The following is a 16246-nucleotide window of genomic DNA, read 5'->3' as shown; positions in this document are numbered from 1 at the left end:
GGTGCTCCTCAAAGGGACAAACACTGTTCCTCCAGCACAGCCAGTCCCAATGGCAAACAAAAAAAAAAGAAGAAAGCCAAAGTTGTGGTCAATATTTTGCGTAAACTGAAATTTTCACATTGCTATGTTTCACATTGCAAACACTGCACTGCTGTGGAGGAGAAGGAGGAGAAGGAGGAGAAGGAGGAGAAGGAGGAGAAGGAGGAGAAGGAGGAGAAGGAGGAGAAGGAGGAGAAGGAGTAGGCAAAGGAGGAGGAGGAAGAGGAGAAAAGGAGGAGAAGGAGGAGGAAAATGAGGAGAAGGAGGAGGAAGAGGAGGAGAAAAGGAGGATGAGGAGAAGGAGGAAGAAGAGGAGAAAAGGAGGAGGAGGAAGAAGAGGAGAAGGAGGAGAAGGAGTAGGCAAAGGAGGAGGAGGAAGAGGAGAAAAGGAGGAGAAGGAGGAGGAAGAGGAGAAGAAGAGGAGGAGGAGGAGGAGGAGGAGGAAGAAGAGGAGAAGGAGGAGAAGGAGTAGGCAAAGGAGGAGGAGGAAGAGGAGAAAAGGAGGAGAAGGAGGAGGAAGAGGAGAAGAAGAGGAGGAGGAGGAGGAGGAGGAGGAAGAAGAGGAGAAGGAGGAGAAGGAGTAGGCAAAGGAGGAGGAGGAAGAGGAGAAAAGGAGGAGAAGGAGGAGGAAGAGGAGAAGAAGAGGAGGAGGAGGAGGAGGAGGAGGAAGAAGAGGAGAAGGAGGAGAAGGAGTAGGCAAAGGAGGAGGAGGAAGAGGAGAAAAGGAGGAGAAGGAGGAGGAAGAGGAGAAGAAGAGGAGGAGGAGGAGGAGGAGGAGGAAGAAGAGGAGAAGGAGGAGAAGGAGTAGGCAAAGGAGGAGGAGGAAGAGGAGAAAAGGAGGAGAAGGAGGAGGAAGAGGAGAAGAAGAGGAGGAGGAGGAGGAGGAGGAGGAAGAAGAGGAGAAGGAGGAGAAGGAGTAGGCAAAGGAGGAGGAGGAAGAGGAGAAAAGGAGGAGAAGGAGGAGGAAGAGGAGAAGAAGAGGAGGAGGAGGAGGAGGAGGAGGAAGAAGAGGAGAAGGAGGAGAAGGAGTAGGCAAAGGAGGAGGAGGAAGAGGAGAAAAGGAGGAGAAGGAGGAGGAAGAGGAGAAGAAGAGGAGGAGGAGGAGGAGGAGGAGGAAGAAGAGGAGAAGGAGGAGAAGGAGTAGGCAAAGGAGGAGGAGGAAGAGGAGAAAAGGAGGAGAAGGAGGAGGAAGAGGAGAAGAAGAGGAGGAGGAGGAGGAGGAGGAGGAAGAAGAGGAGAAGGAGGAGAAGGAGTAGGCAAAGGAGGAGGAGGAAGAAGAGGAGAAGGAGGAGGAGGCAGAAGAGGAGAAGGAGGAGGAGGCAGAAGAGGAGAAGGAGGAGGAGGCAGAAGAGGAGAAGGAGGAGGAGGCAGAAGAGGAGAAGGAGGAGGAGGCAGAAGAGGAGAAGGAGGAGGAGGCAGAAGAGGAGAAGGAGGAGGAGGCAGAAGAGGAGAAGGAGGAGGAGGCAGAAGAGGAGAAGGAGGAGGAGGCAGAAGAGGAGAAGGAGGAGGAGGCAGAAGAGGAGAAGGAGGAGGAGGCAGAAGAGGAGAAGGAGGAGGAGGCAGAAGAGGAGAAGGAGGAGGAGGCAGAAGAGGAGAAGGAGGAGGAGGCAGAAGAGGAGAAGGAGGAGGAGGCAGAAGAGGAGAAGGAGGAGGAGGCAGAAGAGGAGAAGGAGGAGGAGGCAGAAGAGGAGAAGGAGGAGGAGGCAGAAGAGGAGAAGGAGGAGGAGGCAGAAGAGGAGAAGGAGGAGGAGGCAGAAGAGGAGAAGGAGGAGGAGGCAGAAGAGGAGAAGGAGGAGGAGGCAGAAGAGGAGAAGGAGGAGGAGGCAGAAGAGGAGAAGGAGGAGGAGGCAGAAGAGGAGAAGGAGGAGGAGGCAGAAGAGGAGAAGGAGGAGGAGGCAGAAGAGGAGAAGGAGGAGGAGGCAGAAGAGGAGAAGGAGGAGGAGGCAGAAGAGGAGAAGGAGGAGGAGGCAGAAGAGGAGAAGGAGGAGGAGGCAGAAGAGGAGAAGGAGGAGGAGGCAGAAGAGGAGAAGGAGGAGGAGGCAGAAGAGGAGAAGGAGGAGGAGGCAGAAGAGGAGAAGGAGGAGGAGGCAGAAGAGGAGAAGGAGGAGGAGGCAGAAGAGGAGAAGGAGGAGGAGGCAGAAGAGGAGAAGGAGGAGGAGGCAGAAGAGGAGAAGGAGGAGGAGGCAGAAGAGGAGAAGGAGGAGGAGGCAGAAGAGGAGAAGGAGGAGGAGGCAGAAGAGGAGAAGGAGGAGGAGGCAGAAGAGGAGAAGGAGGAGGAGGCAGAAGAGGAGAAGGAGGAGGAGGCAGAAGAGGAGAAGGAGGAGGAGGCAGAAGAGGAGAAGGAGGAGGAGGCAGAAGAGGAGAAGGAGGAGGAGGCAGAAGAGGAGAAGGAGGAGGAGGCAGAAGAGGAGAAGGAGGAGGAGGCAGAAGAGGAGAAGGAGGAGGAGGCAGAAGAGGAGAAGGAGGAGGAGGCAGAAGAGGAGAAGGAGGAGGAGGCAGAAGAGGAGAAGGAGGAGGAGGCAGAAGAGGAGAAGGAGGAGGAGGCAGAAGAGGAGAAGGAGGAGGAGGCAGAAGAGGAGAAGGAGGAGGAGGCAGAAGAGGAGAAGGAGGAGGAGGCAGAAGAGGAGAAGGAGGAGGAGGCAGAAGAGGAGAAGGAGGAGGAGGCAGAAGAGGAGAAGGAGGAGGAGGCAGAAGAGGAGAAGGAGGAGGAGGCAGAAGAGGAGAAGGAGGAGGAGGCAGAAGAGGAGAAGGAGGAGGAGGCAGAAGAGGAGAAGGAGGAGGAGGCAGAAGAGGAGAAGGAGGAGGAGGCAGAAGAGGAGAAGGAGGAGGAGGCAGAAGAGGAGAAGGAGGAGGAGGGTGGCATGTGACCCTCACGGCAAGAAGGGCCACAACCCAGAGACACCCCCAAACCCCGAGAAGAAGATCCCCCCACGCAACCAACTGCCAAAAAATAAACAAACCCTCAAGGAATTGGGTTTTGAGCTTCTCCGCGGCGACGCCGGGTGGAAACCCTCGGTGTTGGCCAACCGGGGAGGGACGGTGACAACCAGGGGGGTGATGCCACCCCAAAGCCACCACGTGTCCCCCACCACGTTGTCCCCTACCCTGCTCGCTGCAGCAACCCTTGTATTTGACGATGTTCTCGTGGTAGAGGGTCTTGAGGATCTCAATCTCCTTCTTCCAGCTGGTGAGGAGCTGTTGGCTGCACCCGGACTTGAGGGACTTGACGGCCACCATCTCCCCCGTCCCGTCGTTGGTGGGGTCGTAGCAATAAAGGCTCACCTTCCCAAAGTGACCCTGTCAAAGAAAAAAACCCAAAAAAATAAGGCATGGAATCAGAAATCCCAAATTTCTCACTTTCCTCAACCCCCTCTGAAAAAAAACCAACCCCTCTGGAAGTTTCCAAGGTCCCAAAGTGACCCTGTCAAAGAAAAAAACCCAAAAAAATAAGGCATGGAATCAGAAATCCCAAATTTCTCACTTTCCTCAACCCCTCTGGAAGTTTCCAAGAGGGGGGACAATAAACTTCTGGGTCAGAAGGAAAGTCCTCGGTGAAAAAGAATTAAAAAGAAAAGATCTTTTGGAGCCTCGTCCAAAATATCTTTGGAAATGGGTTTGGGAAGAGGTTCAACCAAGGAGACAAAGAGGGACCCCAAAAACCTGCTACGAGGGGGTCATCAAGTCCAGGAATTGAGCTAAAATTCCCAACTCTAGCACTAAAGCGTGTCCCCAAGTGCCACCTCTTCACGTCCTCCCATCGTTGGCCTTTCCATCGTGGGTTGATTGGCTTTTGGGGCTAGAAATCAGAGAATTGGGGAATTGTGGAATTGGAGAATCCAATTGAGGTGGGAAAGACCCTTAAGGTCATCGAGTCCCATCGTTGAGCCAAAATTAAGCCCAGCACTAAAGGGTGTCCCCAAGTGCCACCTCAAGGAGGAGGAGGAAGAGGAGAAAAGGAGGATGAGGAGGAGGAGGAAGAGGAGAAAAGGAGAAGGAGGAGGAAGAAGAAGAGGAGAAGGAGGACAGAAATCCCAAAATTATCACTTTCCACCACACCCTCTAAAATAAACCCACCCCCTCTGGAAGTTTCCAAGGTGGGGACAATAAACTTCTGGGTCAGAAGGAAAGTCCTCGATGAAAAAGAATTAAAAAGAAAAGATCTTTTGGAGCCTCGTCCAAAATATCTTTGGAAATGGGTTTGGGAAGAGGTTCAACCAAGGAGACAAAGAGGGACCCCAAAAACCTGCTACGAGGGGGTCATCAAGTCCAGGAATTGAGCTAAAATTCCCAACTCTAGCACTAAAGCGTGTCCCCAAGTGCCACCTCTTCACGTCCTCCCATCGTTGGCCTTTCCATCATCTGTTGATTGGCTTTTGGGGCTAGAAATCAGAGAATTGGGGAATTGTGGAATTGGAGAATCCAATTGAGGTGGGAAAGACCCTTAAGGTCATCGAGTCCCATCGTTGAGCCAAAATTAAGCCCAGCACTAAAGGGTGTCCCCAAGTGCCACCTCTTCGTGTCCTCCCCTCGTTGGCCTTTCCATCGTCTGTTGATTGGCTTTTTGGGCCAGAAATCAGAGAATTGGGGAATTGTGGAGTCAAGAAATCATGGGATCAGGGAATAGTTGAGGTGGGAAAGACCCTTAAGGTCATCGAGTCCCATCGTTGAGCCCAAATTAAGCCCAGCACTAAAGTCTGTCCCCAAGTGCCACCTCTTCGTGTCCTCCCCTCATTGGCCTTTCCATCATGGGTTGATTGGCTTTTTGGGCTAGAAATCAGAGAATTGGGTAATTGTAGAGTCAGGAAATCATGGAATCAGGGAATCCTTGAGGTTGGGAAAGACCCTTAAGGTCATCGAGTCCCATCGTTGAGCCCAAATTAAGCCCAGCACTAAAGTCTGTCCCCAAGTGCCACCTCTTCGTGTCCTCCCCTCGTTGGCCTTTCCATCGTGTGTTGATTGGCTTTTTGGGCTAGAACTCAGAGAATTGGGGAATCAGGGAATCCTTGAGGTTGGGAAAGACCCTTAAGGTCATCGAGTCCCATCGTTGAGCACTAAAGCGTGTCCCCAAATGCCAACTCCTTTAGGTCCCTCCAGGGATGGGGGCTCTGCCCCCTTTAGGGGGTGAATTTTGGGGACGACCCCCAACTTGGGGAACGCAGAAACGGTGATTTTTGGGGGTTCTCACCTCCCTTTTTGCTCCCACCCCTCAAACAAACACACCCTGATGGAGCAACTCGCCCACCAGACCATCATCACCACCATCATCCCAACCAGGAGCCTGAAGGTGGACCCCAAGGCTCGTTTCAGGCAGTTTTTCACCAAAATTTAGGTGAGAACCCCCCTTCTCCCCCCCAAAAAATGGGTTTTTGGGGCTCATACCTCCCCCAGCTCCCGGATCTTTTTCAGGTACCGCTTCTGGAAGACGGTGGGGTCGGAGACGGGGCAGTCGGGGCTCACTGAGGTGACGTCCACCAGGTCTGGAAGGTGAGGGGGAGACGAGTTTTGCCTCTTCTTTCCCTTTTTTCCCTTCTTTTCCCCCCTTTTTTGCCTCTTCTTTCCCTTTTTTCCCTTCTTTTCCCCCCTTTTTTGCCTCTTCTTTGCCTTTTTCCCCTCCATTTCCCCCTTTTTTTGCCTTTCCTTTTCCCTTTTTTTCCCTTTTCTTCTCCATTTTTTCCCCTCCCTTTTCCTCCCTTTTTTTTTGCCTCTTTTTTCCCCTTTTTTCCTCCCCTTTCCCTCTTTTTTTTCGCCTCTTCTTTCCCCTTTTTTCCTCCCCTTTCCCTCTTTTTTTTCCCCTTTTCCATTCCCCTCCACTTTTTGCCTTTTCTTTTCTTTTTCCCCCTCCCTTTCCCCCCTTTTTTTGCCTTTTCCCCTTTTCCTTCCCCTTTTCTCCCTTTTTTTGCCTCTTCTTTCCCTTTCTCCCCTCCCTTTTTTGCCTTTTCTTTTCCCTTTCTCCCCTCCCTTTTTTGCCTTTTCTTTTCCCTTTTCCCCTTCCCTTTTTTGCATTTTCTTTTCCCTTTTTCCCCTCCCCTTTTTGCCTTTTCTCTTCCCTTTTTCCCCTCCCTTTCCCTTTTTTTTTGCCTTTCCTTTTCCCTTTTTTCCTTTCTTGGTCCCTTTTTCTCTCCCCCTTTTCTTCCCCTCCCTTTTGCCCCTTTTTTGTCCCCTTTCTGCCCCTCTTCTGTCTCCTTTTCTTTTCCCCTTTTTGCCTCTTCTGCTTTTCCTTAAACTTTTCTGCCCTTTCCCTAAACCTTTTTTCCCTTTCCCTAAACCTTTTATCTCTTTCCCTAAACCTTTTTCCCCTTTCCTAAACCTTTTTTTCCCTTTCCCTAAACCTTTTTTACCCCTTTCCCTAACCCTTTTCCCCCTTTCCCTAAACCATTTTCCCCTTTCCCTAAACTTTTTTGCCCTTTCCCTAAACTTTTTTTTCCCTTTCCCTAAACTTTTTTCCCTTTCCCTAAACCTTTTTTCCCCTTTCCCTAAAACTTTCTGCTCCTTTCCCTAAACCTTTTTATCCCTTTCCCTAAACTTTTTTCCCTTTCCCTAAACTTCTTTTTCCTTTTTATCCCTTTCTCTAAATCTTTTTCCCCTTTCCCTAAACTTTTTTGCCCTTTCCCTAAACCTTTTTATCCCTTTCCCTAAACTTTTTTTTCCCTTTCCTTAAACCTTTCTGCCCTTTTTCTAAACCTTTTTATCCCTTTCCTAAACCTTTTACCCCTTTCCCTAAACCTTTTTATTTCTTTCCCTGAACTTTTTTCCCCCTTTCCCTAAACTTCTTTACCCCTTTCCATAAACCTTTTTCCCCCTTTCCCTAAACCTTTTTTCCCCTTTCCCTAAACTTTTCTTCCCCTTTCCCTAAACTTTTCTTTCCCCTTTCCCTAAACCTTTTTTCCCCTTTCCCTAAACCTTTTTTCCCCTTTCCCTAAACGTTTCTGCCCTTTCCCTAAACCTTTTTCCCCTTTCCCTAAACCTTTTTTTCCCTTTCCCTAAACTTTTTTGCCCTTTCCCTAAACCTTTTTATCCCTTTCCCTAAACTTTTTTTTCCCTTTCCTTAAACCTTTCTGCCCTTTTTCTAAACCTTTTTATCCCTTTCCTAAACCTTTTACCCCTTTCCCTAAACCTTTTTATTTCTTTCCCTGAACTTTTTTCCCCCTTTCCCTAAACTTCTTTACCCCTTTCCATAAACCTTTTTCCCCCTTTCCCTAAACCTTTTTTCCCCTTTCCCTAAACTTTTCTTCCCCTTTCCCTAAACTTTTCTTTCCCCTTTCCCTAAACCTTTTTTCCCCTTTCCCTAAACCTTTTTTCCCCTTTCCCTAAACGTTTCTGCCCTTTCCCTAAACCTTTTTCCCCTTTCCCTAAACCTTTTTTTCCCTTTCCCTAAACTTTTTTGCCCTTTCCCTAAACCTTTTTTGCCCTTTCCCTAAACTTTTTTTGCCCTTTCCCTAAAACTTTCTGCTCCTTTCCCTAAACCTTTTTATCCCTTTCCCTAAACTTTTTTCCCTTTCCCTAAACTTCTTTTTCCTTTTTATCCCTTTCTCTAAATCTTTTTCCCCTTTCCCTAAACTTTTTTCCCCTTTCCCTAAACCTTTCTTCCCTTTCCCTAAACCTTTTTTCCCTTTCCCTAAACCTTTTTTCCCCTTTCCCTAAACTTTTCTTCCCCTTTCCCTAAACTTTTCTTTCCCCTTTCCCTAAACCTTTTTTCCCCTTTCCCTAAACCTTTTTTCCCCTTTCCCTAAACGTTTCTGCCCTTTCCCTAAACCTTTTTCCCCTTTCCCTAAACCTTTTTTTCCCTTTCCCTAAACTTTTTTGCCCTTTCCCTAAACCTTTTTTGCCCTTTCCCTAAACTTTTTTTGCCCTTTCCCTAAAACTTTCTGCTCCTTTCCCTAAACCTTTTTATCCCTTTCCCTAAACTTTTTTCCCTTTCCCTAAACTTCTTTTTCCTTTTTATCCCTTTCTCTAAATCTTTTTCCCCTTTCCCTAAACTTTTTTCCCCTTTCCCTAAACCTTTCTTCCCTTTCCCTAAACCTTTTTTTCCTTTCCCTAAACCTTTTTATCCCTTTCCCTAAACCTTTTTCCCCTTTCCCTAAACTTTTTTCCCCTTTCCCTAAACCTTTTTCCCCTTTCCCTAAACTTTTTCCCCTTTTCCCCCTTTCCCTAAACGTTTCTGCCCTTTCCCTAAACCTTTTTCCCCTTTCCCTAAACTTTTTTGCCCTTTCCCTAAACCTTTTTTGCCCTTTCCCTAAACTTTTTTTGCCCTTTCCCTAAAACTTTCTGCTCCTTTCCCTAAACTTTTTTCCCCTTTCCCTAAACTTTTTTCCCTTTCCCTAAACTTCTTTTTCCTTTTTATCCCTTTCTCTAAATCTTTTTCCCCTTTCCCTAAACTTTTTTCCCCTTTCCCTAAACTTTTTTTCCCTTTCCCTAAACCTTTTTCCCTTTTCCCTAAACCTTCCTGCCCTTTCCTAAACCTTTTTATCCCTTCTCCTAAACCTTTTTCCCCCTTCTCATCCCTTTTTCCCCCTTCTCATCCCTTTTCCCCCCCCTCCACCCACCTCATCCCTAAACGTTTCTGCCCTTTCCCTAAACCTTTTTCCCCTTTCCCTAAACTTTTTTGCCCTTTCCCTAAACCTTTTTTGCCCTTTCCCTAAACTTTTTTTGCCCTTTCCCTAAAACTTTCTGCTCCTTTCCCTAAACTTTTTTCCCCTTTCCCTAAACTTTTTTCCCTTTCCCTAAACTTCTTTTTCCTTTTTATCCCTTTCTCTAAATCTTTTTCCCCTTTCCCTAAACTTTTTTCCCCTTTCCCTAAACTTTTTTTCCCTTTCCCTAAACCTTTTTCCCTTTTCCCTAAACCTTCCTGCCCTTTCCTAAACCTTTTTATCCCTTCTCCTAAACCTTTTTCCCCCTTCTCATCCCTTTTTCCCCCTTCTCATCCCTTTTCCCCCCCCTCCACCCACCTCATCCAGGACCAAACTCTCTCTGCAACCACCCCCAATCCGGATTTAGGGGTGGGGGGAGAATTCACCCAACCCCCCCCAAAAAAACCTCCCCCAAGGGCACGGGGACACCCCCAAATCCTCACTGTGGGGCTGAAGCTGGGTGAGATCCCTCAGGATGGTCCGGAAGGAGGGACGTTCCCCGGGGGTGTAATTCAGGCACCCACAGACCAGACTCCCCAATTCCTTGCAGGACGGTTCAGGCAGGCGATGCCTCTTCTCGTAGAAACGCTCTTTCTAAGAGAAACCACCCCAAAAAAACCCCCCAAAAACCATGGGTCTTGAATCCACAGGGAAGGAGGGAAGAGACGGGGGAAAGGAGGGAAGGGAGGAGAAGACAATTCACCTCGGATGGGGTACGTTCCTTGAGGGGGACGTCGGCGTCGAAGCAGATTTCCAGCAAAGTGGTCCCAAAACTCCACTTGTCGGCGGCCGTGCTGAGGTTCCCCGTATCCCGGATACATTCCGGGGCGATCCAGGGAATACGATCCACACGCTCTTGGGGAGAGAAAGAGGGGGGAAAAAGCCAAAAAAAATACATGGCCAGGCTGAGGATACAACCAGGAAAAGAAAAAAAAAAAAAAGAGACTCTCCGAAAGCAGTTTTGAGGGTAAAAATGGCCACCGGCACCAAAAATCGGAGGTTCCGGCCTTCAAAACGCCATTTTTGGCAAAAATTAAGGGGGGAAAAGGAAGGAAAAGGTGGTCAAAAGCAGCTCAAGGGCAACCACGACGTTTATGAGCTTCCTGGGTTGATGGGATTCCCCAAAATTTCCCCCCTTGGGCTTCCCAGGGGGGAAAAAACCAGCTAATTTTAGCTCGGAAGAGAGTGGGATCATGGAATGACAGAATGAGGTGGGAAGGGACCTTCTGGAGATCATCTCCTCCAACCCCCCCCGGCCAGAGCAGGTCCCACAGGGTCTCATCCAGGGGGGGTTGGGATGTCTCCAGAGAAGGAGACCCCCCCCACCTCTCTGGGCAGCCTCTCCCAGGGCTCTGCCACCCTCAAAATGGAGAAGTTCCTCCTCATGTTGAGATGGAACTTCTCATCTCCCAGTTTGTGCCCGTTCCCTCTTGTCCTGTCACTGGGAACCACTGGGAAGAGACTGGCTCCATCCTCCTGACACTCACCAACCAGGAGATCCCCCCTCAATCTTCTCCAGACTCCAAAGCCCCAAGTCCCTCAGCCTTTCCTCAGCAGAGAGATGCTCCAGCCCCTCATCATCCTCACAGCCCTTTGCTGGACCCTCTCCAGCAGTTCCCTCTCCTTCTGGAACTGGGGAGCCCACAACTGGTCCCAGTGCTCCAGATGGGGCAGAGCAGAGAGGGAGGATGACCTCCCTTGAGGTTCTCCACACTCTTCCTGATGACCATCAGCCTTCTTGGCCACCGGGGCACGTTGGTCGCTCGTGGACATCCTGTTGTCCCCCAGGACTCCCAGGTATTTCTCCTCAGAGCTGCTCCCCAGCAGGGCACCCCCAAGCTCTATGGGGGCAGGGGGTTGTTCCTCCCCAAGTGCAGCACCCTCCACTTGCCCTTGGTGGAACTTCATCAGGTTCCTCTCTGCCCAACTCTCCAGCCTGTCCAGCTCTCGCTGGCTGGTGGCCCAGCCTTCTGCTGTGGTAGCCACCCCTCCCAGTGCCACCTTCTGGAAGCCACCCCCAACCTGTCCCGGGGCAGGGGGTTATTCCTCCCCAGGAGCAGCACCCTCCACTTGCCCTTGGTGGACCTTCATCAAGGTTCTTTGGTGGAACTTCATCATGTTCCTCTCAACCCAACCCTCCAGCCCGTCCAGGTCTCGTTGGATGGTGGCACCTCCTTCTGCTGGGTCACCCACCCCTCCCAGTTGGGTGCCACCAGCAAAGGTGCACGAGGGGACATTCCACCCCTTCCCCCAGGTTGCAGCACCCTCCACTTGCCCTTGGTGGACCTTCATCAAGGTTCTTTGGTGGAACTTCATCATGTTCCTCTCAACCCAACCCTCCAGCCCGTCCAGGTCTCGTTGGATGGTGGCACCTCCTTCTGCTGGGTCACCCACCCCTCCCAGTTCGGTGCCACCACGAAAGGTGCTTGAGGGGACATTCCACCCCTTCCCCCGGGTCCTTGATGGACATATTGAAGATGGGATGAGGCAGTACCTTCTCGAGAGAGCACCGTGAAGCTGACGCCGGGGTCGCTGAGCTTGACGAAAGGCACGGATCCTTCTTCCAGCCCTTTCCTGGCCAACAGGATGTTCTTGGCGCACACGTTGCCGTGGACCAGGTTTTTATCCTCCTGAGACAACGAGGAGGAGAAGGAAAATCAGGGTGGAAAGTCCCCAAAAAAACCCAAATAAATCCAAAAAAGCAGGACTCCTGGCTCTTAATTACCCACGTCACCTCCTTGGCTCGTTAGCCCTTCGCGCAAAGTCCAACCCCGAGGGGAAGGAAGAAACGATGATGGGGAGGATCAGCCAACGGGGAGGATCATCACCCAACGGGGAGGATCATCACCCAACGGGGAGGATCACCCAACGCTGGGTGTGTGCCCTCCTGGGCAACCAGCCAGGTTGCCCAAGCTGCTGGCCACCAGCCCAGTGAGCCCAGAGGGCAACTGTCTCCTCTGCAGCTCTTCTCAGCCCCGAAGGCCTCAAAAAATTTGGGATGACACCCAATTAAGGGAGGAGCGTTGACCTGCTGGAGGGTAGGATGGATCTACAGAGGGATCTGGACAAGCTGGAGAAGGAGCTGGGGGTGTTGGTCAACAACCAGTTGAATACAAGCCAGCAGCCCAAAGAGAAGGTTGTGGAGCCCAAGGAGAAGGTTGTGGAGCCCAAGGAGAAGGTTGTGGAGCCCAAGGAGAGTTTGAAACCCAAGGAAAGGGTCTGGAGCACAAGGAGAAGGTTGTGGAGCCCAAGGAGAAAGGTCTGGAGCCCAGGAAGGAGGGTCTGGAGCCAAAGGAGAAGGTTGTGGAGCCTTGGCATGTGTCAGGAAGAATGTGGCCAGTAGGACCAGGGCAGTGATGGTCCCCCACCCCGTACTGGGCACTGGGGAGGCCCCACTTTGAGTTCTGTGGCCAGTTCTGGGCTCCTCATGACAAGAAAAGGCCACCAGCATGGCATGTGTCAGGAAGAATGTGGCCAGTAGGACCAGGGCAGTGATGGTCCCCCACCCCGTACTGGGCACTGGGGAGGCCCCACTTTGAGTTCTGTGGCCAGTTTTGGGCCCCTCATGACAATAAGGGCAACGGAGCTGGTGAGGGGTCTGGAGAACAAGGAGAAGGGTGTGGACCCCAAAGAGAAGGTTGTGGAGCCCAAGGAGAAGGTTGTGGAGCCCAAGGAGAAGGTTGTGGAGCCCAAGGAGAGTTTGAAACCCAAGGAAAGGGTCTGGAGCAGGAGCCAAAGGAGAAAGGTCTGGAGCCCAAGGAGAAGGTTGTGGAGCACAAGGAGAAGGGTCTGGAGCCTGAGAGAAGGTTGTGGAGCCTGAGGAGAAGGGTCTGGAGCCCAAAGAGAAGGGTCTGGAGCCCAGGAAGGAGGGTCTGGAGAACAAGGAGAAGGGTCTGGAGAACAAGGAGAAGGGTCTGGAGCCCAAAGAGAAGGTTGTGGAGCCCAAGGAGAAGGGTCTGGAGCCCAAGGAGAGTTTGAAACCCGAGGAGAAGGGTCTGGAGCCCGAGGAGAAGGTTGTGGAGCCAAAGGAGAAGGTTGTGGAGCCAAAGGAGAAGGTGGTGGAGCCCAAGGAGAAAGGTCTGGAGCCCAGGAAGGAGGGTCTGGGGAACAAGGAGAAGGGTCTGAAGCCTGAGAAGGGTTGGAGCCCAGGAAGGAGGGTCTGGAGAACAAGGAGAAGGGTCTGGACCCAAAAAAGAAGGTTGTGGAGCCCGAGGAGAAGGGTCTGGAGCCCAAGGAGAAGGGTCTGGAGCCCAAGAAGAGTTTGAAACCCGAGGAGAAGGGTCTGGAGCCCAAAGAGAAGGGTCTGGAGCCCAAAGAGAAGGGTCTGGAGCCCAAGGAGAAGGGTCTGAAGCCTGAGAAGGGTTGGAACCCAAGGAGAAGGCTCTGGAGCCCAAGGAGAAGGACCCAGGGGTGGAAGTGGAGCTCGGAGGTGATCTCCAGCACGATCCCCTTGCCCCAAAATCCCCTGGCTCCCTCCCAGCCCCATTACCAGGTAGCTCAAGGCACTGGCCAACTGCTTGGCCACGGTGATTTTCCAGCCCACGGTGACCCGGCCTTTCTCCTTCCTCAGCAGGACATCCAGAGGTCCATGTTCCACGAATTCTTCCACCATGATGTCTGGAGAAAGGTAGGGAGATATTTCTCCTCAGCTCCATCCCGGAGCCAGGGGGAAAAAAAGGGGTGGGTTGTGGAAAAATGGGGAGGGAAAAGAGGGAAAAGACTCCCCCAAAAAACTCACTCTCGGAGCCTCGCACGCAGACTCCGTGGACGAAGGCCAAGTGGACGTGGGACACCTGGCTCATCAGGCTGGCCGTCTCGAAGAACGCCTGTGGGGAGAGGAGAGAAAGGAGAGTTGGGGTCAGGAAGGAGGATGGTCTCTAGGAGAACCCTGAGATGGGGCTTGGAGGAGGGTTTGGGGTCTATGGGGCAGCCAGAGAAGGGTAAGGAGCTGGTGAGGGGTCTGGAGATCAAGGAGAAGGGTCTGGAGATCAAGGAGAAGGGTCTGGAGGCCGATGAGAAGGACTTGGAGCCTGAGGAGAAGCATGAGGAGCCCAAGGAGAAGGGTGTGGAGACCCAGGAGATGGTTTGGAGCCCAAAAGGAAGGGTCTGGAGCCCAAGGAGAAGGGTGTGGAGACCCAGGAGATGGTTTGGAGCCCAAAGGGAAGGGTCTGGAGCCCAAGGAGAAGGGTGTGGAGACCCAGGAGATGGTTTGGAGCCCAAAAGGAAGGGTCTGGAGCCCGAGGAGAAGGGTTTGGAGCCTGAGGAGAAGCACAAGGAGCCCAAGGAGAAGGGTGTGGAGACCCAGGAGATGGTTTGGAGCCCAAAAGGAAGGGTCTGGAGCCCAAGGAGAAGGGTGTGGAGACCCAGGAGATGGTTTGGAGCCCAAAAGAAAGGGTCTGGAGCCCAAGGAGAAGGGTGTGGAGACCCAGGAGATGGTTTGGAGCCCAAAGGGAAGGGTTTGGAGCCCAAAGGGAAGGGTCTGGAGCCCAAAGGGAAGGGTCTGGAGCCCAAAGGGAAGGGTCTGGAGCCCAAGGAGAAGGGTGTGGAGACCCAGGAGAAGGGTGTGGAGACCCAGGAGATGGTGTGGAGCCCAAAGAGAAGGGTCTGGAGCCCAAGGAGAAGGGTTTGGAGACCCAGGAGATGGTTTGGAGCCCAAAGGGAAGGGTCTGGAGCCCAAAGGGAAGGGTCTGGAGCCCAAGGAGAAGCACGAGGAGCCCAAGGAGAAGGGTGTGGAGATCTAGGAGATGGTTTGGAGCCCAAAAGGAAGGGTCTGGAGCCCGAGGAGAAGGGCTTGGAGTCCAAGGAGAAGGGCTTGGAGTCCAAGGAGAAGGGCTTGGAGCCTGAGGAGAAGCATGAAGAGCCCAAGGAGAAGGGTGTGGAGACCCAGGAGATGGTTTGGAGCCCAAAGGGAAGGGTCTGGAGCCCAAGGAGAAGGATCTGGAGCCACAGTTTCTCTGGGCAACCTGGGCCAGGGTCTCACCACCTTCAGAAGGAAGAATTTCTTCCCAAACTCATCTTAATCTCCCCTCTTTGATGCCCCGTCCCTGGAAACCTTCAAGGTCGGGTTGGACGGGGCTTGGAGCCACCTGGGCTGGGTGGAGATGGCCCTGCTCATGGAATCATGGAAGGGTTTGGGTGGGAAGGGACCTTAGAGACCATCAATCTCCATTCGAGATATGTCCCACCAGAGCAGGTCGCTCCAAGCCCCCTCCAACCTTGGCCTTGAACCCCTCCAGGGATGGGGCAGCCACAGCTTCTCGGGGCAACCTGGGCCAGGCTCTCCCCACCCTCAGAGTCAACAATTTCTCCCTAAATCTCCCCTTTTTCAGCTTAAAACCGTTCCTCCTCATCCCATGGCTCCTCTCCCTGATCCCTGCTCCCTCCCCATCTCTCCTGGAGCCCCTTGAGGGACTTGAAGGGGCTCCAAGGTCTTCTCCAGGCTGAACTCCCCCCAACTCTCTCAGCCCCCCCATCCAGCAGAGGGGCTCCAGCATCTCCAGGACCTCCTCCGGCCCCACTCCAACACCTCCATGTCCTTCTGATGGCCCCAGAGACAGGGGACATCTCCCCAGAGTGGGGCAGAAGATCCTTCTCCCTTCACCCTGCTGGCCACTGGGCACACAGCCCAGGTTGCCAGGGACTTTCTGGTCTCATGTGGAGCTTCTCACCCCCCAACACCACCCCCAAGTCCTTCTCCTCAGGGCTGCTCTCCAGCTCTTCATCCCCAAGCCTGGATTTGGCCTTGGGATTGTCCAGAGCCACGTGCAAGACCTTACACATGGCTTTGTTGAGGTTCACACCTCTCCAGGTCCCTCTGGATGGCATCCCCTCCCTCCGGCGCGTCAACGAACTTAAGAATCATCAAATCATGGAATTGTCAGGGTTGGAAAAGACTTTTTTAAGATCATCGAGTCCAACCGTTGACCTCACGCCGCCAAACCCACCACCAAACCACGTCCCTCAACGTCGGGGTGGGCTGAGGACACCCTCAACCCCACCATCTCCATCACCAGAGGTGTCAAAACACCAATGGTCCCAACGAGCGACCCCCGAGGAACGCTATGGGTCCCACCACCTCCCCTTTGGGTGGCTCACCAAGGCGATGTCCCTATGGCTGGGGTCCAGGACTTTGAGGACCACGTGCATCTCCCGGCTGTTGTTGTTCTGCTCGGTGGAGAAATATTCGGCTTCGTCCTCGGCCCCGCCGCTGCCGCAGACGGTCAACACCCCCTCGTAGATGTTGGTGCGGGTGCCCTGGCCCAGGTGGGCTCTCTGCAGGCGAGATGGAGAAGCCACCAAGGGGTCAGACCCCCAAGAAGAGCTGGGGTGAGGATGGGGGGACAATCCCCCCTTCCCTCTGGGTCAACCCCACACGTCGCTGTGGGTGGTAGGGACAAAGAGCGGCTCTTTCCCCCCTCTCCTTGAAGAGGGGAAGAAGAAAGCAGCAAAATTAAGCCCAAAATTGCTCCATCTCTCCCTCCTCTTTGCACCAGAGGTCTCGGGGGTGCGGTGATGTCCCCCCCAACCCCCCCACCCAGGGCAAGAAAGCAGCTTCTTTCTCCACCTGGAGGTCAGATCGG

General features: G+C 52.6%; 1 protein-coding gene across 1 annotated transcript in view; it reads right to left on the bottom strand.

The window, feature by feature from the left end:
* The window catches only part of LOC106899523 (non-receptor tyrosine-protein kinase TYK2-like), a 35123-nt gene that overhangs the window by 613 nt on the left and 18264 nt on the right, over window positions 1–16246 (bottom strand). The window contains exons 10-17 of the mRNA XM_014961398.1: window positions 15762–15987; window positions 13405–13492; window positions 13156–13283; window positions 11161–11296; window positions 9370–9521; window positions 9110–9260; window positions 5419–5516; window positions 3144–3336 (exon numbers count right to left, since the gene is read on the bottom strand). Coding sequence (XP_014816884.1) covers window positions 3144–3336; window positions 5419–5516; window positions 9110–9260; window positions 9370–9521; window positions 11161–11296; window positions 13156–13283; window positions 13405–13492; window positions 15762–15987 — 1172 coding nt within the window. The remainder of the gene's footprint in view (window positions 1–3143; window positions 3337–5418; window positions 5517–9109; window positions 9261–9369; window positions 9522–11160; window positions 11297–13155; window positions 13284–13404; window positions 13493–15761; window positions 15988–16246) is intronic.

The sequence above is a fragment of the Calidris pugnax genome, unplaced genomic scaffold (assembly GCF_001431845.1).
Source record: "Calidris pugnax isolate Ruff unplaced genomic scaffold, ASM143184v1 scaffold672, whole genome shotgun sequence".
Taxonomy (NCBI): Eukaryota; Metazoa; Chordata; class Aves; order Charadriiformes; family Scolopacidae; genus Calidris; species Calidris pugnax.
Note: the sequence above shows the minus strand (reverse complement) of the source record. Positions and strands in the feature narration are given on the sequence as shown.